This window comes from Nomascus leucogenys, chromosome 7b (assembly GCF_006542625.1).
Source record: "Nomascus leucogenys isolate Asia chromosome 7b, Asia_NLE_v1, whole genome shotgun sequence".
Taxonomy (NCBI): Eukaryota; Metazoa; Chordata; class Mammalia; order Primates; family Hylobatidae; genus Nomascus; species Nomascus leucogenys.
The window spans coordinates 45,540,119-45,554,389 of NC_044387.1; the positions used below are offsets into that span (position 1 = coordinate 45,540,119).

Sequence of the window (14,271 nt, forward strand, 5' to 3'; positions counted from 1 at the left end):
TTCCAGCACTTTGGGAGGCCAAAGCGGGCACATCTCTTAAGGCCAGGAGTTCAAGACCAGCCTGGCCAACATGATGAAACCCCGTCTCTACTAAAAATACAAAATTAGCCGGGCATGGTGGCGCATGCCTGTAATCCCAGCTACTTGGGAGGCTGAGGCAGGAGAATCCCTTGAACCCAGGAGGAGGAGACTGCAGTGAGCCGAGACTGCACCATTGCACTCCAGCCTGGGTGACAGAGCAAGAGATTCTGTCTTTAAAAAAAAAAAAGAAAAAGAAAATGAGATGCATTCTGTCCTGTTTCTTGCTTTTTTAAAGAGACAAGAGTTTTGCTCTGTCTCCCAGGCTAGAGTGTAATGCTGTCATCACAGCTCACTGCAGCCTCAAACCCCTGGGCTTGCACGATCCTCCCACCTCAGCCTCCCGAGTAGCTGGGACTGCAGACATGTACCACTCCGCCCAGCTAACTTTTTATTTTTATTTTTTTGTAGAGACAGGGTCTCGCTGTGTTGCCCAGGATAGTTTTGAACTCCTCGTCTCAAGTGATCTTCTCACCTCGGCTTCCCAAAATGTTGGGATTACAGGCATGAGCCACTGTGCCTGGCATGTCTTGGTTTTATAGGGGAGAAAGAGAAGTCTGCTGTGTCCTGCTAAATCCCCTTGTGGGTAACATCACCCTTCTCAGCTACATAAATAACACTGGAAAGAGAACCAGGTGTGCACAGCACAAGGCTGAGCAATTTTTCTAGAATAGTCAGTCCCAGGCTACCCTTTACCACACCCAACACCACAGTACTGCAAGGGCCTGACAGGGCGCCTCTCTTTGGCTCTAAGATGGGCTTGAGAGACAGGGCATGGAGGGCTGCCTGCATGGGGGCCCCCAATCCCAGAATTTCATTCATGAACTCAGAGGCCTGTTTCTGCAGCACGCAGCAGCTCACACATACAAAGCTGCAACACGTGGTCACCACGTCCTGATGTCCACTGTGTGAACAACACAAGGGGAGCTCCAATCTGCATCTCTGACCTCCTGGTTAGATGGCGGCTGATCAGATCTGAAGGCCCTCAAAGTGAACCATTAACTCACCTCCATCAGCTTCAGGTACAATCTAGGAACAATCTAGGACATCAAGATATGTGTCACTGGTAATAGCAAAAAATCGGAAATTATTACAAGGTCCAAGAACAAGATGGTAACTGAGGATGGCAGGAGACATTCACAGAGGGGTATGACAAAGAGTCCCTTGGCGTCGACCAGGGCTTTCTAATTAAAGGAGGACATTTCATCCCATATTGATGTGGAAGATGCTGCACAAAAACCCCAGGATAGCATGGCCTTGACTATGGGAAAGAACCAGAAAGGACACCAGAGCTTCTCTCTCATGGAATGGTTCTCTTCTGTTCCTCTCCACTTTCTGGGTTCTACAGTTACCACACATACTTTTAAAGTTTTTAGATCAGAGTACTGTAGCCTCACCTGGTCACTGTGCCAATTCAAGTTTCGAAAGAAGATCATGAATCCAGATGGCCCCTCAGAGGGCTTGCTGTGCCCAACCCTCCCCATCCCCCAGCAGGGGGCGCTGCTATTGGTGGAACAAGGTAGTGAGGGTGCCCAATTAGCCCCCAAGAAACTGCACTGCTTGCAACAAGGCAAGACCAAGCTCTGAGAGAAAACCAGCAGAATGCTGGTTACAGAATTTCAAGGTGCCACATCTGGACTGAGAAGCACCTCACAGATATGCCCTACCCACTGCTGGACTTTGAGAAACTACAAGCCTCCTCTGTCACTAGCACTTGGGAATCCCCTGCATGGCAGCACATGGTGCCACAGGGCAGGTGGGCAATGATCCTTAAAACACCAAACTCACTCAGCAACGAACCACAGTGGTAACCACTCTCCATCCTCCTTCCTGTGCCAGCCGGGCGGGGACGTCCACCTGAAACAAGGGGTGGAGAAACTGACAGGAAGACCAGTGGCCCAAGGACAGGCTCAGCATGGGCCATGAGCACACACAGCTGGCATCCTGCTTCTGGAAGGTGATGGGATGCCAGCGAGACTGCAAAGCGGACACTTCCTTGAGCTAGAAGCCTAACGAACATACCAGCTGGGCCTGCACCAGCTGAAAACACTGGCTGTTCCATGGCTATTCACTTTCCAAATACCAAGAAATGGAAAGAAAAGGAAAGTTCGGCTGGGCACAGTGGCTCACGCCTGTAATCCCAGCACTATGGGAGGCTGAGGCAGGTGGATCACTTGAAGTCAGGAGCTTAAGACCAGCCTGGCCTATCTCTACTAAAAATACAAAAAAAAAAAAAAAAAAAAAAAAAAAAAAAAAAATTAGCTGGGTGTAGTGGCGCATGCCTGTAGTCCCAGCTACTTGGGAGCAAAGGCAGGACAATCGCTTGAACCTGGGAGACACAGGTTGTAGTGAGCCAAGATTGCACCACTGCACTCCAGCCAATCTAGCCTAGGTGACAGAGCAAGACTGTGTCAAAAAAAAAAAAAAAGAAAAGAAAGAAAGAAGAAAAAAGAGAAGAGAAGAGAAGTTCTAGGCTGGGCACGATGGCTCATGCCTGTAATCCCAGCACTTTGGGAGGCTGAGGCAGGTGAATCACTTGAGGTCAGGAGTTCGAACCAGCCTGGCCAACAAGGTGAAACCCTATCGCTACTAAAAATACAAAAATTAGCCAGGTGTGGTGGTGTGCGTCTGTAGCCCCGGCTACTTGGGAGGCTGAGGCACAAGAATTGCCTGAACCCAGGAGGCAGAGGTTGCAGTGAGCCGAGACTGCAAAACTGCAATCCAGCCTGGATGACAGAGTAAGACTCTGTCTCAAAAAAAAAAAAAAAAAAAAAAAGAAATAAAGAAAAGAGCAGTTCTCACTTTCCTGCTGGGCTTGACCTGCAGTATAGAAGTTTCCAGCCGGGCGCGGTGGCTCATGCCTGTAATCTCAGCACTTTGGGAGGCCAAGGCCGGTGGATCACGAGGTCAAGAGATCGAGACCATCCTGGCCAACATGATGAAACCCTGTCTCTACTAAAAATACAAAAATTAGCCAGGTGTGATGGCACGTGCCTGTAGTTCCAGCTACTCGGGAACCTGAGGCAGGAGACTCATTTGAACCCGGGAGGCAGAGGTTGCAGTGAGCCAAGATCGTGCCACTGTACTCCAGCCTGGCGACAGAGCAAGACTCCATCTCAAAAAAAAAAAAAAAAAAAAAGTTTCCATGAAGTGAGGTCCTGAACAGAGGATCAACGGTCCAAAGAGGCAAAGGCAGCAGCTTCCACTGGCTGGGCAGTCACTATGTACCACCACTAAGCTGACTCTGAACACACCACGTCCTTCCTCTGCATGAGACCAGGACAAGGGAGCCCCTCCACGAGGCCTGAGGACATGCCGAGACACACAGGGAGGTGGCAGAGACCTCCAACCTCATCACACGAAGTGGTCAGCCTCTCCTAGCTGTACGTAAATGTGAGTTCTGTGGTGTGTTTCATACAGGGCTCCACCTAAGTAAAAATGTGACATGGGGACCCTGGCCCCAAGTCATTTGGTGCCATGCCAAGGTGGGATGCTAACCTCAGCTGCAGCCAAACACCTCAGATTCCCTCCTCAGGCAGCTCCCCAGAGACTTAAAAGAGGTAGCAGGCACCATGAAGGACATTACTGAGCACCCCCCAGGTGTGAGATGAAGGCTGCCACACGGCACTGTGCACCCAGGCGCTGCACCCAGCAGGCCTGCAGAAAACCACAAGGCCAGGTACCCTTAAGACGACAGCAAAGTGCAAGCGCACTGCCAGCTGTGGGCTGGGACCCAGCCACAGTCTTACCACATCAACTAGCACATTCTGACTCTTTCTAAAGCCAACGCCCCCTCCGAGTCAGGACCAACAGTGTTTCCACCACCACGTGAAAAGAGGAAAAACTGAAGCCCCAGACTGTACGTCTCCCCGCAAGAAGGAGAGGAGGGGTTATAGGAGAAGGGACAGAAACCTTGGGCCTCCAATCCCAGGACACTAGGAGGCCAAACAAGGCCATCTGCATTCCACTGACAAGTGACACACAGAGACACACACACATTCCACACATGACACACCAGCAAGCTCAGCAATGTGGGAGCGGCACGCTTCTCACCACACAGCACCGGAGTCCCTGAGTGCAGGTGCGCATCAGGATGCCCTCTCCCATGCTCCTGATGCATGTGGCTCCCATCTGCTTCCGAGTGTCTAGAAAGCTGCCCTCCACCCTGGTCAGCTCTGTACTCAGACTCTCAAATGGAACATGAGAGGTGAGGAGAAAACTGCAGCCTTCTACTCTCTGATACATGTTCCCAGAGTCACTCAGAGTGGCAAGGAAGAGGGATAATGGATGCCCAAGCAAAGCTGGAAATGACACGCACTATGCTGCTGGTGGGTCCTAGACATGACCAAGCACAGCTGCCCACCCCAAGGACTCCAGGGGTGTCTTGCAGAGTGCAAGGGGGAGAGAAGCCCCTGCTTTACCAACTTAGCCCCCAGCCCCTAATTCAACCAGAACCCTCGCTGTAGCACTCCATGCACAGGTGAACACGCACCTGCTGGTGACTATGGAGCCCTCCACCCCCAGGCCCTCACCTGGACTCCAGGAGCCACCATCTGGGCAGCCTGAGCTGTCTGTACTGCTGTCTGCTGCTGCACCTGGGGCTGCACTGGGGGCTGCTGCACCACCATCGGAGCTCGGACCTTGAGGGAGAAAAAGAGAATGTGATTTGGAGCCACCTGGATCAGAGAGCAGAGCCCACTCTTCCTGTGGGAGCTTAGGAAATGGAGCCTTTCTTGAGATGAGGAATGGGACTTTCATGACCTCATGTGCTGTGATGTCACCTTACTGGCCATCTAGGATCCCATTAGCTCAAATCCAATTCTGGCAAGTGGCAGCGTGGCCCTCCCACTGGGATGTCTCCACACATCCCTCAGCACCAGCTATCACCACAAGCACTGACGACTTCCAATGCAGAGCTTACAGCCTAGCCTGCTCATCCTCTGAGCCAAGCATGCTGATGGTCCACAAGAGCCTCACTCAGCCTGATTCCTTGAAGGAAAGCTGGGTCAGCCGGCCAGCAGAGGGCAGGGTGTAGTAGCTCCTGTCTGTATTCTCAGCATTCTGGGAGGCGGAGGCCAGTGGATCACTTATGCCCAGGAGATCAAGACTAGACTGGGCAACACGGCCAAACTCCATATCTACAAAATATACAAAAATTTGGCTAGGTGTGGGGATGCACGCCTGCAGCCCCAGCTACTTGGGAGGCTGAGGTGGGAGGATCGCTTGAGTGAGGGAGGTCTGATCACATCAGTGCACTCCAGCCTGGACAACAGAGAGATAGACCCTGTCTTCAAAAAAAAAAAGTGGGGGTGGGGGGCAAGCTTGGGCAAAAGGGGCAACTGTGGAGCCACTGCATGGAGGCGCCTCCAGAAGGACGAGACAGGCCCGTGCCACCATGCAGGGGGCTCTTCCTTAGACATCTCCAAGCCACCAAGGCAAACCCTACCAGGGCACATTCCACCATGCAGCACACAAGGGTTTCAGTCCGCACAGTCCCAGGGGTCAGGCAGTGTGTCGACTCCCAGGTGACAGATGAGTGAGCATATCTGCTCCTCACAACTCTCCTAGACTTCCAGCCTGCCTATGAGGCCTCTTGTTCACCCCCACACTTGCCTCAGGCCCCATTCCACTCATGAATCACAAATAGAAAAGGCCACAAAAACCAAGGGAGCCAAAGAGTTGTCCAAATGGCCCCTTGATGCAGCTACCTTCATCCTGGTGATCATACTCTGTCCTCTGTGCCTGTCACTGAGTAGACTGGCTTTGTGCAGAAATACAAAATGAAACTGGGAATAACAGTATTTTATATTAATATTCCTCTCAAAAATATAGTAATGAACTTTGTTCTCCTGAGACTTGGCGAGTGTACAGGAAAAAAAAAAGATATTTGCTTAGAACATTAACTCTAAGCAGTTGGCAAACCACCAGACACTGACAGAGCTGGCACATCCTTTCACGTGGTGCTAATGAGTCGAAGTGCTCACACCCTGAAAGGGCCCACAGAACTGCTGCAATCAGCCACACTGCTTGGAATGCGACTTGGTGCCACAGCAGCAGCAGCAGCACCAGCACCCTGTGCGGGGTGCAGAAGCAGCTCTTGGAACACAAAACACATGCTTCCCTGCTGAGCCATGCTAGAGTCGGCAGGGCTGGCAATGGGCGGGGGCTGCCTGAAGTCTCAGCACTTGAAGAATAGGACATGCTAACTCTAGCCAAAGAGCCTAGAAACTACTGCTGACAGAGCCACAGGCTGCACGTGCTCCACTGCGGGCCACAGGTACTCACAAATTTCAGTGGTGGTTGGGTATACAACATTTGTCCAGGGAGAGCTTGTGCCTGCGACACCAAAGGCTGGGTCTGCGACTGTGGCGGGAGTTGTGATGGTTGGTTCTGAGCAACTGGAGGCTGCTGGGGCTGTGGTGGTGGCTGGTGGTGCTGTGGGTGATGCATCTGCTGCAGTTGCTGGGGCAGAGCCTGGGCGGGCGGAGGCTGTGGCTGCTGCATCGATGGCTGCTGAATTGGCGGCTGGGGCTGCAAAGCCTGCTGCTGCTGCTGCTGCTGCTGCTGCTGCTGCTGCTGTTGCTGTTGCTGGAGCTGCAGCTGGGCCATTCGCTGCAGCTGCTGTTGCTGCTGCTGTATCTAGAGACAGAACAAGCAGCACTCTGTTATCACTCATCTGCCTCTGTGGCACCAGCTCCTCCCTGTGACAGTCTGGGCCCCAGGAAGCCCAGGTGGCCATCTGCAGAGCCATCAAGAAGGCCTTCCTGGCTGGGTGCAGTGGCTCGCGCCTGTAATCCCAGCACTTTGGGAGGCCGAGGCGAGCAGATCACCTGAGGTCAGGAGTTTGAGACCAGCCTGGACAACCTGGCGAAACCCCGTCTCTACTAAAAATACAAAAATCAGCCAGACATGGTGGCTCACACCTGTAATCCCAGCTACTTGGGAGGCTGAGGCAGGAGAATCACTTGAACTGGTGGGGCACAGGTTGCAGTGAGCCGAGATCACGCCACTGCACTCCAGCCTGGGCAACAGGGTAAGACTCAAAAAAAAGTCTCAAAAAAAAAAAAAGGCCTTCCTGGGCTGACAGGCTGACCTCTCACTCACACGGGGAGGGGCACATCTCCCACAGAAAGGCTCTGGGCCCCCAAGACCAACACCAGCTGCCTTCCTGACACCAAGGAGGCACCAAGTGTGTGCCTGGGCTCTGGTCTACCATTCTACTAGGATGGTTCAAAGGGCATATCTAGAAGCTTCAGCAAAAGGTGACAATGAATAAGTACAGCTCCATGGAAGCTAGGATAAAAGCTGGGGCAACTGCAGATTTCTGAAGCCTCTGCAACGATGCTTGCTTTGCCCCTATAGGTCAGTGGCATGAGCCTCACGGTGACGGTCAAGGTCTGCCTGTCAGCATGAGAAGGAAAAGTGTGGCTGCAGATGCACTGTCAGCTCTGGGAGAGGGGCACCAAGATCCAGAGAAGCCCAGCAAGCTGTGGCCTGAAGGGGTGGGAGGGTGGTGGGGGCCCTTTGGGGCTTTCCTCTCCCAACCAAGATCTGCTGTGAGGGCAGATGTTTAACACGTCTAGACTCTCTATGGAAACCATGGGAAGCTGAACAACTTCTGAGAAGCAGTGCTGCTAACATGACATCACCGTCACCTCACAGAACACCAACTGGAGGTTGACTAACACTGAGCCCAGAACCCAAGACAGAGAGGTAAACAGGAGGCACACGTGTCCTCAGCCAAAATGGCCCACAATGGCTCAAGTAGTCCCAAGCCTCAGAGTGTTCGTTTCACTTCTTGCTTCAGCTCACTCTTGTTTGAATCCCTCGCAGCCCCTGAAGCACACAGGAGGCCCACCACCAGATGCCCCAAGCCCAAATGGAAGGGCTCGATCACAAAACCTTCCTAGTGAGTCAGGGCATGTTTCTCCTGCCTGTCCCAGACTTTTCTTTTCCCTTTTTTTTTTTTTTTTTTTGAGACAGAGTCTCGCTGTCGCCCAGGCTGGAGTGCAGTGGCGCGATCTTGGCTCACTGCAACCTCCGCCTCCCGGGTTCTAGCAATTCTCCTGCCTCAGCCTCCCAAATAGCTGGGATTATAGGTGTGCGCCACCATGTCCAGCTAATTTTTTGTATTTTTAGTAGAGATGGGGTTTCACCATGCTGGCCAGGCTGGTCTCAAACTCCTGACCTGGTGATTTGCCTGCCTTGGCCTCCCAAAGTGCTGGGATTACAGGCATGAGCCACTGGGCCTGGCCTTGTCCCAGACTTTTTGAGAAGCCCATGGAACAGGGCAGGCACACATGTCAAGAGAACCCTCGGCTGGCTCCAGGCACTGCACCCAGCATCGTGGCTGCTGCCAGCCCAGGGCTCACACTGCAGGAGGGAGGCCAAGAGCAGGAACAGGGGACCTGGTACCTGTTGCTGATTTTGATGATGCAATTTAATTAGATGCTGCTGCTGCTGCTGCTGCTGGAGCTGCTGCTGCTGCTGCTGCTGCTGCACTACTGCTTGGAACTGCTGCTGCATGGCACTCTGCTGAGCCTGGAACTGCTGCTGTTGCTGTTGCTGCTGCTGCTGTAGCGCCGCCTGCTGCTGCTGCTGGAACTGCTGCTGTTGCTGCTGCTGCTGCAGCGCCACCTGCTGGAGCTGCAGCTGGGCTGAGAAAAGACCAGAGTCGCCAGTCAGTCCACACGGCAGATTCCCAGAAACGCTGCAGGGCTGCACAGCAAGAGACAAAACAGCCAGCAAAAGCCCCACTGCCACGGCTGCCGCTGGAATCTGAATGTTCCATTTACCACAGACAGAAAGATAGAATATGAAGTAGCATTTGTGTTGATTTTGGGATTTCCTATCATGAGTTACTCTATAATAACCAAAGAGAAAAGAAAAGGGACAACTAAGTCTTTTGGGTAGATAAGAAGCCTAGACTCTGGCAATCAGTAATCACCTCTCTGTCTCTATGGATTGGCCACTTCTGGACTCTTTGCATGAATGGCATCGAACATGTACTCTTTTGTGACTAGCTTCTTTAGCATAATATTTATGAGTTCGCCCATGTCATGGCATGTATCAGTTTTTCTGTGTTATTTTTATCGCCAAATAATATTCTACTACACCGATTTCCTGTGATGAACATTTGGGCTGCTTCTACTTTGTGGCTATTACGAAAACTGCTTATATGAACAGTCAATTACAAGATTTTCTGAGGTGAGGTTTCTTTTGGGGTGAACATAAAAATGTTCTAAAATTGTGCTGATGGCTGCGCAACTCTGAATTACACTAAAACCTACCGAGTGGAGCACTTCAGATGGGTGAATTGTATGCTAATGAGAATTATGTCTCAATAAAGCTGTATTAAAGAAATACAGAGAGATCCTTTGTATACTTTGCCCAGTTTCCTCCAATGGTAACATTCTACAAAATTACAAGGAACCACGATGTGTGCTCACTTGTGTGGGTGTGTGTACTAAGTTCTGGACAATTTAACCACCTGGGTGGGTTCAGTCACCACCAGTCAATACACTACACAGTCCCCACACTACAAGGATCCCTCGTGTTGCCACCTCTCTCAGCAACCCTGACCTGCAAACTCTGGCAACCACCGCAGCATCCTCCATTTCTAAAATTTTGTCATTTCAAAATTATATATAATATTTCAAAAATGGAACCATACAGTATGAACCTTTTGGGGATCGGCTTTTTACATTCAGTATACAGGTTGTAGTTCTAGCAACAGTACTGCCAGGGTATTCCATGGTACAAGCACCTCACAGTGTGTTTAACCATCTAAATGAAGGATATTTGGGTAACTGTAGATTTGGGCTACCACAAATAAAGCTGCTGTTAAAATTTGTAAATGGGTTTTTATGTGAGGTTTTCATTTCTCTAGGAAAAATACCCAAGAGTATAACTGCTGAGTTGCATATTTCATTTTGAAAGAAGGTAAAACCACTTTACATTCTCACCAGCAATATGAGTGATTCAGTTTCTCTGTCACCAACACTTGAGGCTGCCACTATTCATTTTAGCAGTTCTGATGGGTGTAAGATTTTTTTTTTGTTTTTTTTTTGAGATGGGGTCTCACTCTGTCGCCCAGGCTGGACTGAAGTGGTACCATCGTGGCTCACTGCACCCTTGACCTCCTGGGCTTAAGTGACCCTCCTGCCTCAGCCTCCCGAGTAGCTGGAACTACAGGTGCATGCCACCACTACCAACTAATTTGTAAAATTTTTATAGAGACAGTCTCACTTTGTTGCCCAGGCTGATCTCAAACTCCTGGGTTCCAGTGATCCTCCTGCCTCGACCTCACAAAGTGTTGAGATTACAGGTGGGGTCACTGTGCCTGTGAAAAATTTTTAATTTATTTTGTGACAGATTTCTAACTCTCCTTGACATTCATAAAACATGTATGACCGGCGGGGCGTGGTGGTTCTCACCTCTAATCCCAGCACTTCGGGAGGCTCAGGCAGGAGGATCACTTGAGGTCAGGAGTTTGAGACCAGCTTGGCCAACATGGCGAAAACCCATCTCTACTAAAAATACAAAAATTAGCGGGCATGGTGGCGCGCGCCTGTAATCCCAGCTACTCAGGAGGCTGAGGCAGGAGAATTGCTTGAACCTGGGAGGCAGAGGTTGCAGTGAGCCGAGATCACGCCACTGCACTCCAGCCTGGGTGACAGAGTGAGACTCTGTCTCAAAACAACAACAACAACAACAAAAAGTATGACAATATTTTTAAATTTTCTGAAATTGTTGAAGCTTGCTTTATGATTTATTTTTATAAACATATTGTTCCATCATATGCTTAGATTAAGTTGTTCATTACATTGTTCAAATTTTCTGTAAATGAATTTTTTGGTCTGTTTATCAATAACAAAGAGATGTAATTGAAGTAATTGCCCAATACATCTTTCTTCATCTTTTTTTTTTGTTGTTGTTTCTTTTTTGAGATGGGATTTTGCTCTGTCACCCAGGCTGGAATGCAGTGTCTCCATCATGGCTCATTGCAGCCTCAGCATTCCAGGCTCAAGCAAGCGATCCTCTCATCTCAGCCTCACAAGTAGATGGGACTACAGGTGTGTACCACCACACTCAGGTAATTTTATTGACTGATTGATTGAGACAGGGCCTCACTGCAGCCCAGGCTGGAGTGCAATAGTGCAATCATGGCTCACTGCAGCCTTGACCTCCTGGGCTCAAGTGATCCTATTACCTCAGCATCTCAAGTGTACCTACAGGTAATTTTTAAATTTTATGTAGAGATGGGGTCTCCTATTTTGCCGAGGTTGGTCTTGAACTCCTGGGCTCAAGTGATCCTCCCGCCTCAGCTTCCCAAAGTGTTGGGATTACAGACGTGAGCCACCGCACTTGGCCTTTCCTCATCTTTTATTTTTAAATCCTTCCGCATGTTTTATTGTAGGTGTGTGTTTCTTCTAACAATAAAACAACTGTGCTGTTTCATTTCCATTTGTTCTCACATTTCCTATCTTTCAGCAGAAAAGCTTAGTCCACTCACATTTATTATGATTACTTATATTTTTAAACTTATTTCTATTAATATTTGTCTTTCCTTTTTTTTTTTTTTGAGATGGAGTCTCATTCTGTCGCCAGACTGGAGTGCAGTGGCGTGATCTCAATTCACTGCAACCTCTGCCTCCTGGGTTCTAGCAATTCTCCTGCCTCAGCCTCCCAAGTAGCTGGGATTACAGGCGTGCGCCACCATGCCCAGCTAACTTTTTGTATTTTTAGGAGAGACGGGGTTTCACCATGTTGGCCAGGATCGCCTCAATCTCCTGACCTCATGATCTGCCTGACTCAGCCTCCCAGTGCTGGGATTACAGGCGTGAGCCACCATGTCCGGCCTTTGTCTTTCCTTTTCTAAGCTTCTTTGTCTTTTTTGATTGCATTTTTGTTGGATGATTGGATTGAACTTATCTGGATTTCTGCCTTATCCTATTTTTTCTATTGATCTTAAATTTTATGAATTATTTCCATTGTTTTAGCAATAATTTTTCAATTTTATCACGCATATTTAACTTAAAGTATAAACCTCATCAATATTTTAACATTTCCCAAATTTACTACTTTTTAAAGTAGATTTTATATGTACACGACAGAACCAATATTCACGGTCTATCTCCCTGCTGACTTGCATTTATTTCATATTTTGTTGATCTTAACTCTTCACAGCAGACATTCTATTAAGAGGCTGGATGGATTTGAGGCTAGGGATACAGCCTCCTAGCTAGGCTGCCTGGACTCCAAACCTCAACTCTGTCACTGCTCATTGCCTCAGTTTCCCTGTTAGGAAACGCAATAGTATCTACTCCACACACTGGACTAAGAATTAAATAATCTATTATGTAAGTAAAACACTCAAAATAGCCCCTGGGGTTGGGTGCCGTGGCTCATGCCCGTAATCTCGCACTTTGGATAGCCAAGGCAGCAGATAGCCTGAGCCCAGAAATTTGAGACCAGCCTGGGCAACATAAGGAGACCCTAGCTCTATAAATAATAATAATAGGCCAGGCACACTGGCTCATGCCTGTAATCCCAGCACTTTGGGAGGCTGAGGAGGGCAGATCACAAGGTCAGGAGATCGAGAACATCCTGGGCCAACATGGTGAAACTCCGTCTCTACTAAAAATACAAAAATTAGCTGGGCACAGTGGCGCACGTCTGTAGTCCCAGCTACTTGGGAGGCTGAGGCAGGAGAATCGCTTGAACCTGGGAGGTGGAGGTTGCAGTGGGCCGAAATTACACCACTGCACTCCAGCCTCTTGACAGAGCGAGATTCCATCTCAATAATAATAATAATAATAATAATAATAATAGAAAAGAAATGAAATAGTGCTTGGAATGTGGCAAGTCTGTATGGAGGTTAGCCTGACTGTTTTATTTTACAGAGGTAAATTTTTATTTACACCAGAGATTTTCAACCTTTTCACTACTGACACTTGACCCAGATGATTCTATGTTGTAGGGGGGCTGGCTGTATTTGTAAGATAGTTAACAGCATCTCTGGTCTCCACCCATTACGCACCAGCAGCACCCCCACAGTAGTGACATCCCAAAATGCCTCCAGACATTGTCAAATATCCCCTGTGGTGGAACATCACCCTGGGTGAGAATCACTGGTTTAGATTTATACACATTTACTATCATCTATGCTCAACGTTTCTTTTCCCATTTTACCTTGTATCACCTGAGAGGGAAGAGGAGAGGATAAACAAAAGAATATATCTAAGAGTACAAAAGGCTTATTGGAAAAAGGAGAAAAAAAGATATATCCTTTAGAAGATCTTTTAGTGACGGTCTCTAAGGCTAGCTTTATCTAAAAAGGCTTGCTTTCCACATCCTTGAGTCTTGCTGGCATACAAATGTGACTGGCAGCTCTATTCTCAATGCTTTAACAATATTCTATTATCTTTCTGACTCCACTGCTGAGTGTACTCATTGCTCCTTTGCAGGAACTGGCTATTTCTAAGATATTCCTCTGGCCTTTGGTGCTCTGCAGTCTCACAGCAGATGAGATGGCTAACTTGGTCGGGGCCAGATGGGCTTTTCTCAGTAGTTATCCCCTCACATATTGTTTTCTTCCATTCTCTCCATTTGATCCTTCTGGGGCTTTGCTTGGATGCCAATTAGAATTTCTGATCTTATCCTCATTTCTTACCCTTGCTTTCACATTTTCCATGTGCTCTTCTCTGTGCTACATTCTAGATAATTTCTTCAAATGTAGCTTCTATTACACAAATTCTTTCTTCAGCTGTATCTAATGAGCTGTTTATTCATCCACTTTCTTCGTTCAATAATTATATTGCTCATTTCTACAGCTTTCATTTGGTTCCGTTTCAAATCTGCTTCATCACTCCTGATGATACTTTTTCATTAGAATTTCTGCTCTTTCTTTTCTTTTTTGTTTTCTATTTTTTCAGAGATGGTGTCTCGTTCTATCCCCCCGGCTGGAGTGCAGTGGTGCAATGATAGTTCACCATAGCCTCAAACTCCTGGCCTCAAGCAATCCTCCTGCCTTAGCCTCCCGAGTAGCCAGGAGTGTAGTTGTGAGTCACTGTGCCTGGCTCTCCACTTTATTTCTTTATATACCCCATGGCTCATATCTAACAGTTCCTGCATGTGTGGTCACTGGGCATGCCTACATGTGTCTATTATTTCTGTTCGCCTTCATGGTGT

At 48.7% G+C, this 14,271-nt stretch overlaps 1 protein-coding gene and 1 pseudogene across 3 annotated transcripts in view; both read right to left on the reverse strand.

The window, feature by feature from the left end:
- The window catches only part of LOC100596141, a 240,503-nt pseudogene that overhangs the window by 46,215 nt on the left and 180,017 nt on the right, over nucleotides 1–14,271 (reverse strand).
- The window catches only part of MED15 (mediator complex subunit 15), an 86,376-nt gene that overhangs the window by 14,421 nt on the left and 57,684 nt on the right, over nucleotides 1–14,271 (reverse strand). For all 3 annotated transcript variants that reach the window (XM_030815798.1, XM_004092973.2, XM_030815799.1), the window contains exons 6-8: nucleotides 8,494–8,735; nucleotides 6,364–6,717; nucleotides 4,611–4,718 (exon numbers count right to left, since the gene is read on the reverse strand). In XM_030815798.1, coding sequence (XP_030671658.1) covers nucleotides 4,611–4,718; nucleotides 6,364–6,717; nucleotides 8,494–8,735 — 704 coding nt within the window. The remainder of the gene's footprint in view (nucleotides 1–4,610; nucleotides 4,719–6,363; nucleotides 6,718–8,493; nucleotides 8,736–14,271) is intronic.